The 22,630-nt window shown below is 43.3% G+C and overlaps 1 protein-coding gene across 4 annotated transcripts; it reads right to left on the bottom strand.

Moving 5' to 3' along the window:
* SRPX2 (sushi repeat containing protein X-linked 2) lies at nt 1–21,711 on the bottom strand. 4 transcript variants are annotated; one of them, XM_072817418.1, is made up of 12 exons: nt 21,342–21,703; nt 19,631–19,663; nt 19,436–19,518; nt 15,135–15,215; nt 7,820–8,011; nt 5,875–6,051; nt 5,449–5,575; nt 5,178–5,299; nt 3,727–3,906; nt 3,242–3,375; nt 1,565–1,686; nt 1–530 (listed from the first exon to the last, which is right to left on the bottom strand). In XM_072817418.1, exons 3-12 carry the CDS (start codon nt 19,515–19,517, stop codon nt 350–352), a joined length of 1,398 nt encoding a protein of 465 aa, XP_072673519.1. In that variant the 5' UTR covers nt 19,518; nt 19,631–19,663; nt 21,342–21,703; the 3' UTR covers nt 1–349. The 4 variants fall into 4 exon arrangements, with proteins under 4 accessions (XP_072673519.1, XP_072673517.1, XP_072673518.1 ...); XM_072817416.1 differs by lacking the exon at nt 19,631–19,663 and having other exon boundaries at nt 21,342–21,711; XM_072817417.1 differs by lacking the exons at nt 19,631–19,663; nt 21,342–21,703 and adding an exon at nt 21,001–21,166.
* Between the last annotated feature and the right edge of the window lie 919 nt (nt 21,712–22,630).

Raw genomic sequence — 22,630 nt, forward strand, 5'->3', positions numbered from 1 at the left:
TTAGTGAATGAATTGAGAATTTACTTATCTGGAAGACTTTGGAGAGCTGCGCAGAGGCCTCCGGTTGGGAAAAGACTTTCACCCCCCAGCCCGTTGACCAGGACCTGTCCTAAGTCCTTGCCTAGCTTCTTATCTCCTCGAGTGCTACTTAAAGCAGAAACTTGCTTAGGGAAACTATTACACAGCCCTACAAAGGGCGTCTGGGAATATCCCAGGATTGGTGAATCTCACCCACCTCAGGGTCCTGGCCCTAGTACCGTGGGGAGCCATTTCCTCCTTTTATTAGGCCCCAGTTTCAGCCGACTAGGGGAACTTTGCCCTTGACCTCCATCCATGCCCTGGCTCCAGTTCACTCGCATATGTCCCTTTGCTCCCGACGCTGGATCAGCTCCTGGTTGCTCAGTAGATAGTCATCAATGAATGTAAAGATTTCCTCGGGGGTGACAGGTTCCATGTAGCGTTCCCGGTCAATTCCTTGCTTGTCAATCAACACCATGTTGAAGTAGGAGGGAGTGAGGCGCTGAAATTGCCTAAGGAAAGGAGCCCACGAGGTGTGAGACCTTGTCTGGGCTTCATCCCACCAAGCTTTACTACCTTCTCACTTTTCACAGTTCTACCCATGGACTAGATCCTTCCCTACCAGGTCTCTTGTCCCCATCCCCTCTACTACTGATCTTAAGCCCCTTTGTTTTTCTCTGCTCAGACTGTAGTCTTGCTGTCCCTTTGCATATAACTCTCTGCTAAGCTGTCCCATCCTTACCCCAGATGGAGCAACTTTGTTAATACCAGGCTCTGCTTCCCTCGTGGGAATATGTGACTAGTGTCTTCTAGAGTTGGGCTGGACATAACCTGCACAACCGTACATGGCAGCCCTGAGGTTGATTAATATTGCCCCGTCAACTCTTCTATCTGTAGATGCAAGTTCGCAATCTCCTTCCTCTGCATGTTTCTCAGTCTCTCTCCTACCTGGGACTCTGTCCCCACTGGGACTGAACCCTAGAGGCAGGTATTGTTTATAGAACAGAAAGCAATGATAGCTTTATTGGCACTGAGTGTACGTGGAGGCATTTGGAGGGGGTGATAATGGATAGATGACGAGAAAAGTCAACTCCTACCACCTGTCACCTGTAGTCTTCTCCTTGCCCAGGGGCAGAGGAGTAAGATTCAGATTTTAGTGCCTAAAGATGCATTTTGCTCCTTTGGAGACTGAAGAAAAAGAGATGAGGCCATGGCGCGATGAAATCAGAGGCTTCTCTTCTCTGAGTCATGTTTGGGTTCTGTGTCTCAGCCCTGCTGTGCTTCGGAGTCACCTAAGGTCCCTCATAAAAGCACAGTCTTCGGGTAGTTTGGGGTCGAGCCTGGTCCTTGGTCTTTTACAGGCTCCCTCTGCCCATTTAAGTTTGATATTCTACCACTCTCTGGTTTTATCTAATGCATCCAAAGGATTCAAACACAAGGCATGCCTCAAGACAGTAGTGTCTGTTGACTTTCCCCCAACCTTCCTGTTGCCAGTGTCCTGCCTGGGGTTGCTGCCCACCCCTTCCCTGTGGCCTCCAGCCTGGACCTGAGCTCCTCGATGATGTTGGCTGACAGCTGTTGCTCCCGGATGCGCCCCACCTCCTGAGGTGGCTGCCCCACCAGTTCAATGATGGTCATGTGGCGTAGGTCCAGTCCACAAGTGGATTGCTGGGAGAAAAGAGAAGGTTTTGTGGAATAGGTTCTCAGACTCAAATCTAAGGCTACTTCACTGATTCCTCCTGGGACCACACTGAGGCAGTGTAGGAAAGGAGGGGCTTCTCCCCCAACCATCACACCGTGGGGTTCAACAACCACTTTCCTCTGTCATTCCTAAAGCATTTGCCCTAACAGTATTTCTGTTATTCTAATGAGACCATACCAAACGTGTCACACCATGTGGTGTAGAGAAGCAAAATGTAACTGATGCATTGCAGGAATATAATCTCTCCTTGTACAGTATTGCATTGGCTTTAAACTACATAGGTTCTTAACAGATGGCTGTGGTGATATGATTATAATGGCTCTTGTTTATGGAACACATATACCTAATGCTTTGCAGGAATAAGCTAATCCTTATAACACCACTAACAAGATAGGTGGGATCATTCTTATTCTGTAGGGGGACAAAGTAACTTGCCTAAATTTGCAGGACAATAATATCCTGAGCCAAGATTCAAACTGAGGGCTGATACCGCCCAAGTGTATGCTCCTTACCACTAGGTGACATGGCCAGGGCCCTCTCTCAGTCTCCAGGATTTCTCCAAAGTAGTGCCAGTGCTCTCTCTTTATTACCCTCTGTTGCCTTTCTCACACTGGGCAGGACACCCTGGAACCTTACTCTGGCTCTTCGTCAGTTGCAGGGTCGCCTCTAAGCCAGTTACCCAGAGTGAGGCTTAAAGCAACAGTAAAGGCTCCCTGTGCCCAACTCCTTGTTGAATCTTTGGGCTACTCCTCTAGTCCATACCCTACCCTCAGAATCACTGTCCTTACTGGCTGGTTCCTGTTCTTGTTTTTGCTTTCTGTTCAAGCTGAGGTATTGTCTTTGTCTGCCCTTTCTTTGGCAGGGGACAGGGAGACGGGGTTGCTGGAGGAATTAGGTTTTTTTTTTTTTTTTTTGGTATGGACACTCAGGGTCATCCCTTTAATGAAGCTGCTGCCATCATGGGCTTCTGAATATTGATTTAGCAATTTCTAAGATTTAACCTGTAGAAATCCTCCTAAGTAGCATTGTCTCTTACCTGGGTATCTAGTCCCTTGCAGCTCCTCAGAGCCACTTCTCTTAGTCCTGTCCGTATACCCTGAATTCTCTTCAGAAACCTTTTCCTAAAACCCAGTGGATATATCTGTTGTGTCTCATCTACCTCTCCCTCCCCCACAAGTGGCTTTGGCTAGGTAACTCTTAATATGTTAAAAACTGTCATGTAATTCCCTCATTTTCCTTTGAAATGTCACAACACTTTTCCTTCTATTCTGCTACTATGGTGGTTAAGAACACATACCCTGGAGTCAGACTGTCTGGGTTCAGTAAAAACATAGCAGTTTTTAAAATGTGCTAAATCTGTCCACCATAAAACTGATCAAATGTTGCCCACAAAAAGTTTGAGGAAATGAGGTTTGTGCTGCAGAAAGCGCAACTTTTTGATTTGAAAAAGGTAAGGGAATAATGGGGTAGGCTTAGGGGGTAAGTAAAGGAGCTAAGCCCTGATGAGGGTGTGGGTCTCACCTGCAGCATAGAGATCTGCATTTTATAGTATCGGTTGGAGGGATCAGGAGCCGAGATGATGAGGAGTCGCTGTTTCTCATAGAACTGATCCAGAAGGCCAGCAGCTGAGTTGACATTGACGTTAATCTTCATAGCTAGGGCAAAAGCATATGGTCAGAGTAGGGCTCATCCTTCATGCTAGCATAGTAACAACACTTTGAGGACTTTTAGTCTTTCATGTTGACCCTTTTGTTTGTTTCTGCCTTTCCTTGGGGGAAATCCTAAAAGAACACTTGGAGATTTTGAACCCTTCTACTTGGTGGGGGCGGGGCGGGTAGGGGTATTCTCTGGGGAGAACATTAGCCCCTAGAATAAACACAACTCATAAAACCCCATTCCCACATCATACACATTGCTATTGGACTCCTGCACCATCCATAAGGACAGATCCTCCAAAGTAGCCCTGATTAGTTGTGTCTACTCCCCCTGCCGCTGGTTTCACTCACGAGCACAGATGGGTGGTGATCCTGACCACTGGCGGCTGGACTGGCAGACCCGGGAGGGGGTTCCTTGGCGTTCATAACCTCCATCACAGTGGTATTCACAGGTGGCACCATAGTTGTCCCCTGCTGAGGTGCAGGTGAGGTAGCCATGCTGTGGTGGTTTTAGAGTTGGGCAGCGTCTCACTGTCAGGAAGGAGTTCAAGTTAGGGGCTATGGTATCTCTTCCAGGGAAAAAAGTTTAAGAGGGTGGCTGGGCTGTGTTTTTTAGACCAGGAGACCTAGGATGATCAGAATGAACGGCTTCTCTGTTTCCAGTGGCCAAGGGCAGAGCCAGAATTTTCCACTTAAGGAATTAAATCTGAAATGCACACGAAGGTGTTCCTAAAATCTGGAGGTGCAAGTAAGTATACATATTATCATAAAAAAGACTATCAATCTGTAAAAAAAAAAGTTTGTTTTCAGACTTTGTGGACACCCCGCACAAAGACGATCACCTTACACAATTAATTTGAATATCAAAAATAAATTGGAGAAGACTTAAATACCCATAAGTGGTAGAACTGTTAAGCAAATCAAAATATATTCTTAGAAGGTTATGATGTTGTCATTAAAAATACTTCTGAAGAGTTTTTAAAAGCATGAGAAAACTACTTGTGTTGTAATGAAAGTGAAAAGGGTGATCTAAGATTGGATATACAGTATGATCTCAACTATATATTTTTTAAAAAGTATGTGTAGATAAAAGACTGGGAGGAAAATACCAGAAGATTAACAATAATTGCCTCTGGATGATGGAGTAATAGATTTTTCCCCTTTATATATTTATTTCCAAAATGTTCAATGACAAGTATGAATTATTTTTATAGTGAAAAAAATCAAAACAATACACTACGACACAAAAAGGAAGAATCAGACAGCCAACACCACCAATTTCAGCAGAGGTGAAAGAGAATGAAGGCTGCTTAGAGTTGATAATTGGAAAACTAAGAAAAGAAACAAATGCAGAGTATCATCATGAATTTTATCTAGATTTAGAATGAGAGGGACGCCTGGGTGGCTTAGCGGTTAAGCGTCTGCCTTCCAGCTCAGGGTGTGATGCTGGAGTCCTGGGATCGAGTCCCACATTGGGCTCCCTGCGTGGAGCCTATTTCTCCCTCTGCCTATGCCTCTGTTTCTCTCTCTCTCTGGATGTTTCTCATGAATAAACAAAAATCTTTAAAAAAATAGATTTAGAATAAGAAAGTCTTCTTGGGGAGTCAAGGTTCCTGAAACGTGTATACATGTAATGCAGCTTCCTGAACAGCCCCGTGTAAGTGAAAAATTTTCCCCCCTCTCCCAATATAAAAGAGGCCTCTGTTTCAGGCACAGAGTGGGGAGGGTTGTGGTGGGCATGTAGAGGGTCAGGGCAGAGCACGAATAATGAACAATGTAGAAATGGAAGACTTCTTTCTGACCTTGTACTTTCACAATGAACTTGCAGCTGGCTCGGTTATAGGCTCGGTCATAGGCAGTGTAACGAATCACATGCTCTCCTTCGGGAAAGTGAGAGCCTGGCTCAGGGCCCCGAAGTGTCACCCTGCATGGGACCAAGGAAGAGAGCCACTGAGGAAAGAGACTCTTAGAACTGGGGTCTGGGGCACATCATCACTGTGGCAGCAGCCTGTGCAGTTGGGTGTGGGCCGCCTGAAAAACTGCGGGGAGGTATAAGGGGAATCCATTACTCACCTGGTGATAGTACCATCAGCAGAATCTTTCACCAAGGGTGGGTCCCAATATACTCGAGCAGTCAGTTTCTCCGGCTCTGCCATCTTCTCACGTGAGTGGGGACAACGGATCTTGGGGGGATCTATGTCTGCCAAGGTCAGAAATCAAGTGCTATCTCATGGGCCCCCGACCTTCCCTGGAGGGAACTCAGCGAAGCAGTACCACACTACTGGGTAAATAAAAGGTGTACTCGGTTTAAGACGCTCAATGAAACCAGGGAAGGAAGCCCAGCTCCAGGAGAAGTGATCACTTTGTTAAGCTTGTGCCCTGGGTGCCACCTTCATGGCGAACAGGAATGCTTTCTGTGGTGAGAATTCCACATCCTCTGTGGCTATAATGCCAGGATGGCTCTTTGTAGAAGGACAAATGGGAAGGACCGCCATTTACCTACACATACAGGTTCGCCTCCACTCCATCGCCCATCTTCCATGCAGATTCGGCTGCGGTCACCTTCCAAGTGGTAGCCACTGGAACAGCTGTAGTCACAGCGGGAGTCAAGAAGCATCCCGTTTGTGCAGGTGTAAGTGCCACTAGTGATGAATGGCAGTGCGTGGCATCTCACCTCTAAGAGAGAACCAAGCGGCAAGCTCAGTGGCCTGTGGGACTATCTGGAGGTGATGCTTGGGCATCTAGCACAGGGATAACCATATCAGAGACAGCAGAAAATACAAAAAACCCTACGCTAAACTGTCCTTATATTCTTGTGCCCAATTGCCTTTTTATTTTCATATTTTAAAACACAGCAATGCTCTTGGAGGGGAGAGGTCTTAAAGAGGTAAATTACTTGTCCAAGTGCATGGGCCTCAGAATCACACCCAAGTTTGGATCCCAGCTCCACCTCTTACTAGTTCTGTGGCCTGAGCAAATCACCTCATCTCTGTCTCAGTGTTTTCATCAGTAAAATGTGGATATTCCACAGGATTGTTGTGCAGATTAAGAGACAATGCATATAAACCTCTGGGCTCATTTAGGGCCTCAGCAGCTGTTTTCATATCTTGTTCCTCAAATCCTAGATGCTCTTTAGCAAATTCAAAGCTCCCCTTTGAATATAATTTTGGTGTGACCACAGCACCCCTCAGCTGAGGCTCACTTTCATGCAGAAGCAGGCTCATCTTATATCTGGGTAAGAATACAAGTCAGCTCAGTGCCTGGAATCCATGTGCTTTAGACACCACAAGACCTATAGAAAAAGAACTTCCTTGAAATCAGGGCCAAGGAAAAAGGTTAGTCTTTTCAGATGAATCTGTTTTCTTAGTATTATCTCTTATAAGGAAGGACAAAGCCGGATTCAGTGTTCTAACATAGTAATTAATTCATTCTAAGCACCTGGAAATATGTATGTCTCCATTCTTTTAACTGATTTTAGGTTCATGTATAGACATTTTATTTTAGTTTTGTAAGCCCAATTCACATTCATTTTGGAAATGATGGGATCTAAGTCCTAAAACAAATTACTTATAATCACATAGAGGCATGGAGTGGTTTCCTTCTTTCTGGCTATCAAGCTTCCCCTTTTCCTCCACCGCATTTTCTCTGATCAGTCCCATTTCTCTCTAAATGCTCATTGCTATGCAACCACTTTCACTGCATTCACGTGCACATGTTTGCATTTCTACCCCATTAGTCTATAAGCAGCCTGGGAGTAATTAAGGAATTGAGTGAGCTCCTGAGGAGACCAATAGGGGGTCCCTCACACATGGATGTCCATTTTTTTTTGGATGTCCATTTGTAAATGGCATTCAGCGATGGACATATGGATAGACAACACTCAGCTGCTAAACACGGGTAGGCTGTAGAGCTTGAATAAGAGGTAGGGATTTGGGAGCTGACGGTGACATGATTTAGAATGTGTGTATTAGTATTCCCACATTCTAGTCTTAGGGATTCTTCTTGACTTTCAGAAGAGAATGAAAAATAGCAGATGTGTCAAACCTTCAATGCCAAGGCCTTCTAAGGCCTTAGGGCAAGGAGTACAGCGGTTTACCATGAGTAGGAAAAAATCTGAGACCACACACATCCTTGAGAGCTCCAGAGAAAAGCCTAGGTTCATACAGGCCCCAGGCCCAAAATTTATATGTACTCCTGGGTCCTCTGAGTCAGAAGGGCTGGTTGTTACTTAAATGCCCATATTGCTTGGGCAATAACCAAAGGGACAGGAAAGGAGCTAGAATGTTAGGATAGAGAAAGGGACTGCAGGGCACCTGTGGAAAATTCTCAATTTGCACTTGACAGAGGGCACAGTAACACCTCCAAGCATATACCCTCAAGTGGCTGACTGGATCGCTGGCCTCTCTCACACACATACATCAGTACATGCACACATACCACTTACGCCTGCAGTAGGCAGTTCCAGACCAACGGCGGCTTGACAGGCATTGCACCGACCTTCGTCCGATCAGTCGAAAGCCCCGGTCACAGGAGAACTCACAACGAGTACCCAAACTGCTGTGATAATTCCCTCCCCTTGGAGAGTAGCATGTGGCTTCTCCATCCTGGATATTTAATGTATAACACCATCGGGGGACTGTAGCAATAGAAGAAAAGTAAGCTAGGCATACAGTAATCAAGACATTGCGGTATTGGTGAAAAGACAGACACATAGATCAATGGAACAGAACGAGAGCCCAGGAAGTAAATCCATACAAGTATATCTATCAAAATGATTTTTGACAAAGGTGCAAAAGCAATTCAATGGAGGAAAGTTAGCCTTTTGAACAAATGGGGCTGGAGTAATTGAACTTCCAAAAGCAAACAAAACAAGACAAAATAAAACAAAACTTCAGCCTAAATTTTATAACTTATATGAAAATTAACTCAAAATGGATCATGGGCTCAAATGTAAAAAATAAAATTACAAGGGCGCCTGGGTGGCTCAGTTGGTTAAGCATCTGCCTTTGGCTCAGGTCATGATCTTGGGGTTCTGGGATGGAGCCCTACATTGGGATCCCCACAGGGAGACTGCTTCTCCCTCTCTTTTGCCATCTTAGTCTTTCTCTCTCTCTCAGATAAAATAAAAATAAAAATAAAAATAAATAAATCCTTAAAAATAATTACAAAACTTTGAGGAAAAAAAAATAGGTGAAAAATCTCTGGGATCTAGCACTAGACAAAGACATCTTAAACATGACACCAAAAACTCAATTCATGAAAGAAAAACACCACAAAATTTAACCTTGTCAACATTTAACATTTTTGTTCTGCGAAAAGCACTATAATAGATGGGGAAAAAAATCACAGACTGGGAGAAAATACTTGCAAACCACATATCTGACAAAGGACAGGTAGCTGCAATATATGAAGAACTCTCGAAACTCAACAGTAAAAAAGCAAACAATCCAGTTAGAACATGGGCAAAAGACATGAACAGACATATCACCGAAGAGGATATATATACTGATAAGCAAATAAGTACATAAAAAGATGTTCAGCATCATTAGTCAGTAGAGAAATGCAAATTAAAACCACCATAAGATACCATTATACACCCATTAGGATGTCTATACTTAAAAAATATAAAAGTGTTGGTGAGGATGGAGAGAAATTGGAACTCTCATACCTCACAGAGGCAAATACAAAATGATACTGCCACTTTGGAAAATATTTTGGTAGTTCCTTGTAAAGGTAAATACACACTTCCTGCACGCCTCTGCAATCCCACTTTATGTATTTACCCACGTGAAATGAAAACCTGTGTTCATACAAAATGCTGCACACAAATGTTTAAAATATCTTAATTCATAATTAACAAAAGCTAGAAACAATTCAAATGTCCTGTGGCTGAATGGTTAAACCAACTGTGGTTTATCCATTCCAAAGAAGGAAGTGCTGACACATGCAAGAGCATGGATGAATCTCCAATGCAGTTTGTGAAGTGAAAGAAGCCAGATTCAAAAGTCTGCATACTGTAGGATTCCATTTATGTGACATTCTGGATTAGGTGAAAATACAGGGACAGATCAGGGGTTGCCAGAGAACAGGAGAAAAGATTGGGGACAACTTCAAAGGTGTATCCCGGGGCAATTTCTGAGGTGAGGGAACTGTGGTAGTGGTTACCTGACTATATGCATTTGTCAAACCTCATAGAACTGTACCCCAAAAAGAATGAATTTTACAGTATGGGAATTTAAAATGACTAAAAAATGTATAACATAAATGTATAAGCTAGAGAGAGGAAGGGAACGTGATACCAAAGAAGGCTGCTTAGGAATGAAAGTAAGATCCCAGTTCAGTACTGAGCACAAAAGGTAATAGAGCCCTTTAAGTAATAAACACATTAGAAAGACGTCTCGTTGGCTACACAAAAATAAATGACTCTTCAGGGGGTTCAGAATCTTTTTTAAGATTTTCTTTATTTATGAGAGAGAGAGAGAGAGAGAGAGGCAGAGACACAGGCAGAGGGAGAAGCAGGCTCCCCGAAAGGAGCCCCATGCGGGACTCAATCCTGGATCCTGGGATCACGCCCTGAGCGGAAGGCAGATGCTCAGCCACTGAGCCACCCAGGCGTCCCCAAGAGGTTCAGATTTTAAAGGAGCACATATAAACAGGCAGAGGCCACATGCCCAAGGATGGCGTACATAGGATGACACAGATCTTTTAGCCTGGGGTTGGAAAGGCTAAAGCCCCATAAGAGCTCATTCGGTTCCCAAATCCTAACAGACAAAAAGAGGCTTTTTTTTTTTTTAAAGGGCATCAGGAGCTAAAGGAACAGAGAAAAGCCAGGAACCTCTGCTTGAGGGCAGCTGGTGAATGAAGACAGAAGATATTGGGAAAACTATCCTTTAAGCAACAACATGCTTATGGCTTCCAGTGTTAGTTTTGAGCCTGTTCCTGTGATACATGACTGCCATCTGGAGCACCATCTCCAAATTACAGAAAGTCTCATAAATACTATACTTGCAGAGCTGCTGATTATATGTCACAACGATTTTATTTTTTTTATATAACACCTGTTTTATTGATTATATGTGGCAAAAGTTTCTTTCCTTTTTTTGTATATTTTTTATTGGAGTTCAGTTTGCCAACATATAGCATAACACCCAGTGCTCATCCCATCAAGTGCCCCCCTCAGTACCTGTCACCACAAGGGGTGGTGGAAACAACACGATTTTACATGGGAGACTGGGACCCCAACAGTCACTTCCATTCTCTTGCTCACCTATATTATATCAAGGAAAATATACATCTGATTGGAATGAATGGATTGAGCAAGTGTAGTAAAGGGAAATATAAAGCTCAGGATAAATGCAGAGATGGTAAGAGAGGGCCTAGTTATTGCAAATAAGTTCAAATTTGCTGGCCCAGAGGAATCTTAGCATAGAGAAAACACATTGGAAGGCTGGAAAAGAGCAAAAACACTATTCCAATTTAGTTTTTGCCCCAGCTTTATTAAGGATACAATAGACGAATAAAATCATATATATTTAAGGTGTACATTGTGATGTTTTAATATACATATACATTGGGAAATGGTTACTGCAATCAAGTCGATTAACACATCCATAATTTCACATGGTTAACTTTTTTTTTTCTGTAGTGACCACACTTAAGATGTAGTCTTCTAGCAAATTTCAAATATGCTTATTGACCATGGTCACAGTGTTGTACATTCCCCAGAAGAAAGAAGGCAACCTCTGGGAACTACAGCTTGGTGAGGCTGACAGCACTGATAGCAAAGGCTTCTAGAATATTTAAACACAGGCTTATGAGCAGTTAGAAAGAGAAGTAGTTATCTCCAGGTGCCCTCAAGAACAAGTAATTCAAGATTGACCTCATTTCCTCTTTGGGTATAGTTACCAGACTGGTAGAGCAAGGTAACTGGTGGCTACACTATATGGAAGTGAGGCATGTGACAATGCCTTTCAGACCATTATTGTGGAGTAGATGAAGACATACAGGAGAGGTGACAGTACAGTTATGAAGATTTACACTTGGTTGAACAACTGTATCCAAAGAATGCTCTTGGAAAACTGAAACTAAGAATGTGGCTAAATATTGCTTGGTAAAAATGTCTGGTGGGAAATGTGTTAGCTGTTATTGAGTATCTACCATGTGCTGGGCATAATGCTTGAACATTTTTTAAAATTTTCACATCCCTCATTTCATATAGTTCCCAACAGCCCTGTGAGGTAGGTAGGTGTTTGTCTCTATTTTGCCAATGGGGAAGTAACTTGCCCTTGAGTCCCTCAGCAAGGAAGGGGCAGAGCTGGGATTTGAAAAGCTTTGCCTAGTTTCAAAACCCATATTTTTTCTAATCACAGTATCTACCACTGCAGCATGTTAGGTTGCTATTTTGAAGCGTACATTTACGTTTTTGAATAGGTGACACAACCACATGATTTGAAACACAAAAAGTATAAAAAGTTACACGGTGAAAAGTTTCTGTCCCACCTCTGCTCCCATGTCCACCCTCTCTTAGTACCCCCATAAAGAACCACTATTGTTTCTTTATGCATATAAAGCAAATTTTGCTATAGATTCCCTTTACCCCCTCCTTTTAACACAGAGTAGTATATTATGCTGTTTCCACCAATGCTTTTAAAAATAAACTTAATGTGTTTTAGAGATCTTTCCATATCACTACATAGCAAGCATGCAATTTATTTTAATAAAATAACATTTATAAAATACATAGCACAACGACTGGCACACAATATGTTTGTCCAGGGTGAAATTGTGAGAAGGTGGAGGGGCTGGGACTTGAAACTCAGACCCGTGTCCTCTTCTCTGTGCAGCTGTTTGCCTATCTCTTTTGGGGGGATTATAAGAAAACAAAGTGCTGGCAACAGAGGTGAAAGGGCCTTGTCTGTGATTATCTTCAGATAACCCAGACAGAGTTACCAGCTTGCCCGGGGCCAAAGCAATATGCTGGGAAAGCAGTGCCTCCAGAAGACTGAGGGCATACCTCAGAGAAGGATTTCTGACTCCATGCCACGAGTCAGGATTAGGGAATAAAGAAAGTTCAAGATCAGTGAAAATGGCACCAAACTACATGGTTACCTTGCTCTAAAATCATGATCTGGCTTTTACTAGTTCACTCTTTTTCTTTTTCTTTTTTTTTTTTAAACGATGGGTTACATTTTTGATGAAAGAGATGGAATGAGTGTGGCTTTGCAGTCAGACAGACCCACCTGGGTTTAAATTCCTGCTCTGCCACCTCAGAGCTCTGCAACTCTAAATTTAAATTTACCTTCTCTAAGTTTCCTGATCTGTAAAATGGGGATAATAAGCCAGTTTCAAAGCGCCGTTCTGAGAATTATATGAAATTGCATGTGCAAAATATATCTAACCCTGGGAATGATATTCCCTAAATAAGCGTCTGGGTTTGAGCCACCAGCTCATTTTTCTTCAAGCAACAACACACTGCTGACAGACTTTTTTTTTAAATAGAAAATCTCAAGCACCAGAATTGCAGAGCTATTGTAAAAACACAAAGATTTTACAAGGGAGACTGGGATCTCAGGTTGTACTTTCCCAGCCACCCCTCCCAGTGATAACCTCACTCAATTAGTTTAATGTCCTGAGACCAAGTTCCAAAAAGAGCCATGAGACACTTGACCTCAAGGCCAAAGGCCACCATGTCACTTATGTTTTTCTAAGGGGCTTTATAACATTTAAAAACAACCAATTAGGCAGGTTAATATTCATCATAGGGCTGCTGGACCCTCTGAAAGAATCTTCTGCATCTGTTGCTTTTTCCTATCCACTTTTCCCATTTACAGTTCCCTACAATCTAGCTTCTGCTCCCAGGGTGCCAACCAGCCAGTAAACATTTCTTGAGCACTACTTTTTACATAGCTCTCCAGGGGTATCATATATGGCTCTTTCTGTTAACCTGCACCCCAATGTTTATAGCAGCAATGTCCACAATAGCCAAACTGTGGAGGTTAGCCTCGGTGTCCATCGAAAGATGAATGGATAAAGAAGATGTGGTCTATGTATACAATGGAATATTACTCAGCCATTAGAAATGATGAATATCAACCATTTGCTTCAACGTGGATGGACCTGGAGGGTATTATGCTGAGTGAAATAAATCAATCAGAAAAGGACAAACACTATATGGTCTCATTCATTTGGGGAATATAAAAATTAGTGAAAGGGAATAAAGGAGACAGGAGAGAAAATGAGTGGGAAATATCAGTGAGGGTAACAGAACATGAAAGACTCTTAACTCTGTGAAACGAACAAGGGGTAGTGGAAGGGGAGGTGGGTGGGAGGTTGGGGGACTGGGTGATGGGCACTGAGGGGGGCACTTGATGGGATGAGCACTGGGTGTTATACTATATGTTGGCAAATCGAACTCCAATAAAAAACGATACAAAAAAAAAAATCCACCAGGTAACGATTTTGCTGAGATTAACAAAAAGTAAACCAAAAGAGCAGTACATAATGAATGCCAAATAAGTGGTCCATATGAGAAATAAATATTTCAGAGGAGGTACATAGTAGGTACTCAAATATTTATTGAATAATGAATGGAAGGGAATGCATGGCTTGGAAAGCATAGAAACAAAGAATCTTAGAAATGGAAGAGATACTAGATATCACCTGGTCTTACTTCCTTTCTAATGCAGGAGTCCCTCCCTAGTTGGCATTCTTCACAGATACTTTTCCTGCCTGAACTAAGAAGGGTTCCTAGATCATGGAGCTTTTCCTAATTTCTGTCTCACTCTTTATATATATATATATATATATATATATATATATATATATATATATATATAATAAATTTATTTTTTATTGGTGTTCAATTTGCCAACATACAGAATAACACCCAGTGCTCATCCCGTCAAGTGCCCCCCTCAGTGCCCGTCACCCATTCACCCCCACTCCCCACCTTCCTCCCCTTCCACCACCCCTAGTTCATTTCCCAGAGTTAGCAGTCTTTATGTTCTGTCTCCCTTTCTGATATTTCCTACCCATTTCTTCTCCCTTCCCCTCTATTCCCTTTCACTATTATTTATATTCCCCAAATGAATGAGAACATATAATGTTTGTCCTTCTCCGATTTTCTCCTACTTCCTCCACATCCCATCTCCTCCTGCCAGGCTGGTTTCTTCTTAGCTCCTTCCTCTGGTTGCTTTGTTCTTACCTCTATATCTCCAGCCAACTGCTTTGCTGAGAGCCCTCCCCTCCCTCTCTAGTTCTCAAAAATCCACCCATCATGCAAGGCCTAATCTAAATATCATCTTTCAAGATCCTTTCCATGACTTCTTTTTCTTAACCCCTATTCACATTTACTGCTACCACTAGTTTCACACTTACTGGCCCTACATGTGCTAATTTTATTTCCCTCTCACCCATCTCCCACTCCCATCCTGCCCCCAGCAGAATATAAGCTCCTTGAGGAGGACAAAACCTTACCTTAGATTTTTGTATCATCCACAGGTTTACCCTGAACAGGATTAGGCATATAGCAGGTATTCAGTCAATACTTACTGATTAATAATAGTTGGGTAACCTTAGTGCTAAAGGGGTAAGGTCATACAGCAAGTCAGTAACCAAGGTCATGATTGGAAATCACAGTCTGATTCCCTGAGCAGCAGTTTTGGCACACATGAGCCAAGCTGGATGAGCATGCTTCAGGGAGGGTCTACGTCTCAGGCTAGAAAAGGCCCTTCCTGAGCCTGAGAAGCAAGGAGGTTTACCTCGGTAGTCTAGGGCAGGGGCGTGTGGGACCTCTTCAGCATATACTTCATTGTAGCTTTCATCTGGGTAGTAGCCTGAACCTACAGTGAAGAAGATAATACCAAGATGACATACTAATTTCTCACTCAAGTCCTTCCCAAGTCTTCCCCTATCCAATGTGGTCCCTTCCTTAGGACGTAGCACTCTATAGGGAGGGAGCCAGGTGGATATTTAGTGGGGGAAAATTCTGCCTTGTAAGGCAGCAGAACTATTGTATGTAAATCTCAATATCTCAGGTGCACAGAAGGTGAACTCCTGGTTGTAGGGGTGGGAGTGACTTTCTGGTAGCACAAAAAGCTTCCATTCAAAAGAAAAAAAAATGAACTTCTCAACTATCCATCAATCCCACCAATCTGGACTATAATTGACCCATTTCCTTGATGCAACATACAATACAAGGTCTTGCTGAGATACTGTTGACCAAGCTCTGAGGATAGGCTGTCATCCCGGGTAGGAGGAAAAAATTAGTCTGAGTAAGAGTCTCCCCACTAGTGATAGGCCTGCTCATGGTCCCCAGAGATAAACAATTCCTCAACCTCCCACTAGCCCACAGGGGACCACCCTTTTGCCACCTGGTTGCCATTGCTAGGGGTGGCGTGCCAAAGCCGAGGGAGGGTTCAAAAGGCAAGTGGGAATGAGCATAGTTTCATGCCTCGAGCAGTTTGTCCTGGTCTGTAGGAAAAAGAAGGCAGAGTCCTTTGGAGAAATTTCCTGTTCCCCTAATTAGCAGAAGCTTTAGCAGGGAGCTGCTGAGCTGGTGAACATTCCCAATCCACCCCCATTCTGTTAAGTGGCCCAGACCCTGGTGGGGGCAGGTCTGTGGCTGTCTGGCAGACTAAACAGTGTGTTCCACCAGACGGCAGGAAATCAGTCATGAATACAAACTAATTGGAATACAACTTAGTCCTTTCCGGAGTCAAGTTTCAGGAAGCTCTGTTTCCAGCCTCTCTGAGCCCTAATGAATGCACACGAATAGAGCAACCAGCCATGTCAGTGTCAGAAAACAATTCCTCATTTCCAGGAGAAGGTGTGCTTTCAGGACAGCCCTGGGTTTTAGTGCTGGAGCCCTTTGGCCTGTGTAAACACTCAGACCACAAGCTTGTCTGCCTCCTCTCTGGAAAGAGACACGGGCTCTCTGCACTAAAGAGTGGAGCAGAGGACTAGATGATGAAGCTCCTCCATTCCCCACAAGCCAAGACTGGGTGGTGGGGGGTGTTGGGAAACCATTCCAACTTGATGAACAAGGGAATGAATCAAACTGAAAGTTTGCCTTATGAAATCATGTCTTCTTGGTTTGCCTTCATTCCAGAGGAACGAGTTCATTTTTTCTTTCCCTTTATTATTTTTTTTTCCTGTTTTCCCAGTTCGGTTCCTTTCTTGGCTTTCTTATATTTCTCCTTAGGCTTCCTCTCCCTTGCTCGCTCTCTTCCCACATGGGAGGGTTCTTTGTGGGGCATGGAATTCCTGTCAGCTGTTTCAGTTTAGTATTAGCCTCAAAGCCTCACAGCTTCTGTAAACAGGAGACCAGATGTGTGTGATTCCCTAAAGGATTAGTCCCAGCACTCTTGTTCCAGTGTTCACTTGTGAAGAAATGCCCAGCAGGGAGGAAGCCTCTGTTTACCAGAAGAGCAAACAGAAGTGTCAGAAGCCTATGGCTTGATAGCAGTAGCAACAACAGCAGCAGTACCAACACCACTGCTAACGTCACTCAGCACGTACTTACTTGTATTCTGTGTTCAGCCCATTGCACGTGTTATTGTATTATGTCACTCTAACATTTCAGTGAGGTAGACACTCTTATTGTTCTCTGATATACAGATGAAGAAACTGGCTCAGAGGAGTTAAAGGAGTAGCCCAAGTTCTCCCAGCTAGGAAGGAGCAGAGTGGGCCTTCCAGCTCAGGGTGGTTTGATCCCCTGATACCAAACTCAGATACTCTGCTAAAGATGGCAGATGGAGAAAGCTTTGGACAATATCCAGCAGAGGAAAAAAATCCAAGCTCTTTCTTGCAATCCAGCTTTTTTACCCTGTGTGTGGGATCAAAGGCCACAACGCAATTTCTCTCATTCCAGAATTACAGGGGATGTAGGAAAGCTGAGAGGAAGACTCAGTCAGATAATTCTAGTCTCCAGCAGGGTGCAGAGGTAGCTGGACTAGGGCCACGTTTGCATCGTGATAGGAATGGGCTTAGGCCACCATACCAGTTTAAGCCTTTCCATTTCCTCTCTTTGCCTTTCTTGGGGTATTTTATTTTGCAAATATTAAGATACCGAGGTGATATATAAGAAGACAGAGGGGCACCCTCCCCACTTTGTTCTATCCGCTTACTCCTTTTCAGCACTGGGGAAGAGAGGTTTGGGCAGCATTCCTCAATTCCTTTGCATCAGTCAGAGATTACTGTGTGGTCTGTTACTGGGTCCCTCCAAATTCCATAGTACCTATTGCCAGACCCTCTAAGCACTGCCCTTCACAAAGGTATGGTTGGAAATGTAACTAATAGTTGAAAACTATTTTAAGATCCACACTAATGCTTGGCTTATGGTAACAAATATAATCTGACTTCCTGAACTACATAGATACGCCAATCCACACTTTATAACCCACTGTTCACTTTAATTAAGGGTTAATATTCTTAACCCTTCCCAACATCTGCTGATTTTTCCTGGATCCTTTTTCTGATTAGTCCTGAATCCACACTCGGCTCCTTTCTCTGTGTCATTCCTATTTGAGGACAAAGCTATAGCTAAGAATAAACAATGTTGGATGCACAGAGTGGTCAGTAAATAGTTGTTGAATGAATGAAGGGACAAATGAGTAGAGAAAGCTCAGACAGCTGAGCTAGTTGATATAGGGGAGGATTATAAAAATATTTCTAAATTTCTCCCATCATGTAGCTAGCCTTCTAAGAACAGAAGAAGACAGAATTAGTAAGTTTGTAGGGCTGTGAGAGACCTCACCAACCTGGGCTCCTCAGAAGGAACCTCATGATTCTTATGGAAGTGGAGAGTGCCACCCTTGCAAGCAGCTCTCAGAAAGCTTTGAATGAGACTAAGTTTTTGTTTGTTTGTTTTAAACTGCTCTGTCCTCAGGACTCCAATAGCTTAGGTAAAGGCCCTTGTCCTGCATGAGGTTTCTTACAGGTGTCCAAAATTGGGCCTTGAGCCATTTAATCTCTACTCCCTAGTTCTCTGGCCTTTAGCTGGATTTTGGTCTTAGGTACTTGAACTGAAACTAGAGGGAGTTTGGCAAGGGCAGCTGCACATATTATTTCCTGGAGACCTGGGGGTTCTTTAACTCCAAACAGTGTGTACTCTGCCAAGGGCTTGACTTGAATTTCTTTATCTCAGCATCAGCCCTTGTTCTTCACTTCCTACAAAGCCAGGTTAAGCCAAAGAGGGGAAGAAGTTTGCATATTTGTTTGAAAGCTTGGTGCAGCTGTTTCAGACAAACAGAGTTACTGCCACAGGCCTCCACCAGGAGCTAAGGGCATGTGGAAAATTTTAGCTGCAATGACTGTGGCTGTGATTGAAGCAGTTTGTTATTTATTCATCTCTGGATATTTTCCTTACTCTATTGGTTGGGTCTAACTCCTTCGCCTACTCCTCCCAGCCCCCAAGAGGGCAGACACTGCAGGCCACAGAATATTCTTAGCACTTGAAATGCCATTTGGGCCCCAACAAAAACCTCTGTCTGCCACCTCATTATCCTTCCTTCATTTCTCCCCCTCCCCCTTTCCCTCTCCTCACTGAGTCTGTTCTCTTCAGCTCCTAGGGGCAAAGGATGACACATTCAAGAATCCAGAAATCTCCATCCCTTCTGAAGTAAGAAATGAGCCAGAAGAGACCAGGGAATTCCTGTTTAAGTGAATTGATCTGTATTGTCATTAACATCTTTGGCAGAAAGGGACCATAAAAGTCTTGTCCTATAAGTAAGGTCTAGAGAGAGAGGGAGGGAGAGAGAGAGAAGGGGAAAAGGAGAGAGAGAGAGGAAGCTGAGTGCAGAGGCAAGTAAGACAATGGCTTCAAATACCATGTTGTCCAACTCTCTCATTTTTGTGCTGATGTAGCCTGTTTTCAAACATCTCTTGTTTGCCTCCAAAGCCTCCCTTGGTAGCCAGTTGCAATGATTAACCATCTTTGTTGTTGCAAATAGTTATTTATTTAATTTCAGTGTCTCTTACTGCAGTCTAATTCCCCCTTCTCCAGGACTGAGTCTGGGTCCTGCCTTCCTTGGAAATAATGGCCAACAGGTCCTTCACTTACCTGCATACCATGTTGGTGTCACTGCTGGAGTGAGGAAGAGCAGGAGACATAGGGCTCCTCTTTGGGTTAATTGACCGGCCATCCTTGAAAGGAGTCAGGATAAGAGGAGGTTAGGGAGATAAGAATAGAGAAATGTGACCAGAAGTACCAGGGAAAAGGAAAATATCTTTCAGGATCAGCCAACAGGGAACTAACTTCCTCAAGTGAAAAGAAGCAGAAATGCAGGATCTGTGAGGAAGAAGAGAAATTTTTAAATTATTGAATGCCGGTTATATTGTCCCCTTTGTACGGATCTTCCACTTTACAGAATAACAAGATTCTATTTGTTATTTCGAAATCTTTTCCTCCCAGGAGGAGGATGACATAAAACAACAGTCAATTCTCAATTAACCCTGGTAAGATCAGATGCAAATGTTTCATTGCCCAAGTTATAGAGAGGGACATGGAGGAATCAAGATCAGGAAAGGGCCAACATAAAGTCATACAGAACCAAGAGGGAATTCTGTGATCTAAAAGCTGCCAATTGATGGTTTCATCCATTTAACTAGTATTTCCTAGTCACTGGTCTGGGAAAGCATTAGCGTGTATGGACCAAGAGCTTGAACTCTGGAGTCACACAGATCTGTTTATGTATCCAATTCTGTCCATGTTAGCTATGGGGTCTTGGACAACTTCCTTAACTTCTCTGAGCCTCAGTTTCTTTATCTATAAAATGGGAATAATAATAATATCTACCTATATAATAGATTATTGCCTGGCACATAGGGAAAGCAATCAATATATATTAGATATTATTTATGCCCGACTTCATATTAGACAGAACTAGATGTTTCCTGTTTCTAGTCTCTTAGGCCATTAACTATAGCCTGGCTCTTTTCTTAGCTTTGGATTTTGAGACTTAGTGGTTTGGTAGTGGCTTTTGGCTTTCAAGTCCAGCCTAACCTTCTAGTTTTATTCTGCTGAGGCAGCAGGAGGTCAGTGAGGTTGGGAAAAACCTATTGAGGTACGTGAGGAGAGGGTAAGCAAGCTTCAGTTGCCCTCTCACTTCCTGTCCTGTCCTCACTCTAATGGGATGAGAGTTTTGTGGTTCCCAGTAGGCAAATACTTCATACAGGACAGTATTAAAACTTGCTGCCCATTGGTATAAACTGGCCACTGAACTTTTCAGCAAACACCCATTTACCCAACATGCTCTCAATGAAATGCAATGCTCAGGGGAGGAGTCAGTCCCAGAAATGGAGAAACAAAAAGATGGCAGATTCTGGCCAGAGTCCCTAAGGGACATGAGAAGTCCAAGAATGGCAAAAATTCATTTTCCAATTTATTGCTACTTGGCTTCAGATTTTGTCCAGAGACTGGAGAGGAAGCAGGATAGAAAACAAAATTGAGAACAAGTGAAGGAGGCAAGGAAAGTGGAAAGGTGTGGGAAGGAAGCAAGAAAGAAAAAAAAATCTGCCAGGGTTGAAGGAAAGAGGTAAAAGCAGAAAGAATAAACAAAAGGACAAGAAAAGAGAGATTAAAGAGAGATCAAGGAAAATGAACAGCTAGATAAACTCATCACTGACCCTTGTCACATACGCATTCTCCTTGGTTCTGGAGCAGGGGCTGTCCTTTTTAGACCCACTACTCTGCATCTGTGACTGCTTCCCTGCCTGCCTCCTCCCCTGATCTGAGACTGAAAACCTAACTCTCAGAGCCTGCCCGGCTGCTGCGGGCCGGGGCCGGGAAGGTAGTGGGAACCTGTATCGGCAGCCAGGTCATGACTCAAATGGCAAGCAGGATATGATCCAGTTTCATAAAAGAAGCCCCCCCCCCCCAGTCATGTTGCTCATGTCCTGGGTCTCATTAACCCCCATGGTTGTGAAATGAAGTAGTATAGTGTGGAGGGTTAAGCAGCAGATCTTACCTGTTTTATAGATTTTTGGTGCTCTCTTCTTTTTCTCCTTCCTTTCTGCTCCTCTCATCAGTTGGAAAAACTTCTATTTTAACATTCCTAGAACGAGTGGCTCGTCTGTCCGGGCCTCCGGGATTCTGTTAACACTGCCCAGATGTTAGGACATCCGCATCTGCCAAAAGTTTCCTTAAAGCTATATTATCCTCAAAGCTATAAGCTATTCCTCCCTCAGAGAAGGGTTTTAGAGAGGTAGGGGAGAAAGAACACAAGGATTAGAGGCAAACAGTCCGTCTGCCACAGAACAGGGGGAAAGTGTGAATGGCGCTGGCCCAGAGCCCATGAGTATAGTAATGACTAACAGAGACTGGCTGAAGGGCCTCCAGAAATGTGGTGTACTGAAGAACACTTCTTTTTTATGACTCAACATGACATCAGGATTGAATGAAAAGGAATTTCACAAATTCAAAGGAGAAGGGAAGAGTGTAGCTGACTTTGACATTCTCTAGAGATTTCCCCAGTGATTCCTTAGTACTTCCCAACTCTGGGTTGCCTTGCCATCCATATACACAGGGTCAAACACACTTTGAAACTCTCACTGATGATCTAACTTCTATGGACTTCAGTTTCTGATAAGATTATGTTGTCTACAAAAAATTACCATGCACTTTTGCCTGAAGAATCAAGACTGATTTCTTGTAATAAGAGTGGAGGGAAAACATGCTTAGAGAGGCTTTAGTGAGAGGCTGTTTAAGCAAACCTAGATGATCTGTGCATGGCATGGCAAGGTTATAGCTGTTGCTAAGCTGTTTCCCAGTGACCTCTGATGGAGGGATATGCTTTACTAAGCAAGCTTTCTCTTTAGTATCTGGTAACAAGAGTATTCTAACATAGTGCAGACCAGCTTTCCACATTCTCCCTCCTCTCAGAGTGGACATTTTCATCCTTGAAAAATCAGTGATTGTAAAATAATTTTTTTAGATGCTGTAGAAAGGGCTTCTTCCTTGTGTTCACAAGCAAATTATTAAAACCTTGTCAGTTATAAAGGGCAGAATTGTGCTCCTGATAATAAAAAGTTCAGTAGCAAGCTTGCTTCATTTCCAATTCATCAATCAGAAATATGTATTGAGGGATCCCTGGGTGGCACAGTGGTTTAGCGCCTGCCTTTGGCCCGGGACGTGATCCTGGAGACCCAGGATCAAATCCCACGTCGGGCTCCCAGTGCATGGAGCCTGCTTCTCTCTCTGCCTGTGTCTCTGCCTCTCTCTCTCTCTGTGTGTGTGACTATCATAAATAAATAAAAA

Source organism: Canis lupus, chromosome X, assembly GCF_048164855.1.
Source record: "Canis lupus baileyi chromosome X, mCanLup2.hap1, whole genome shotgun sequence".
In the NCBI taxonomy this organism is placed as follows: domain Eukaryota; kingdom Metazoa; phylum Chordata; class Mammalia; order Carnivora; family Canidae; genus Canis; species Canis lupus.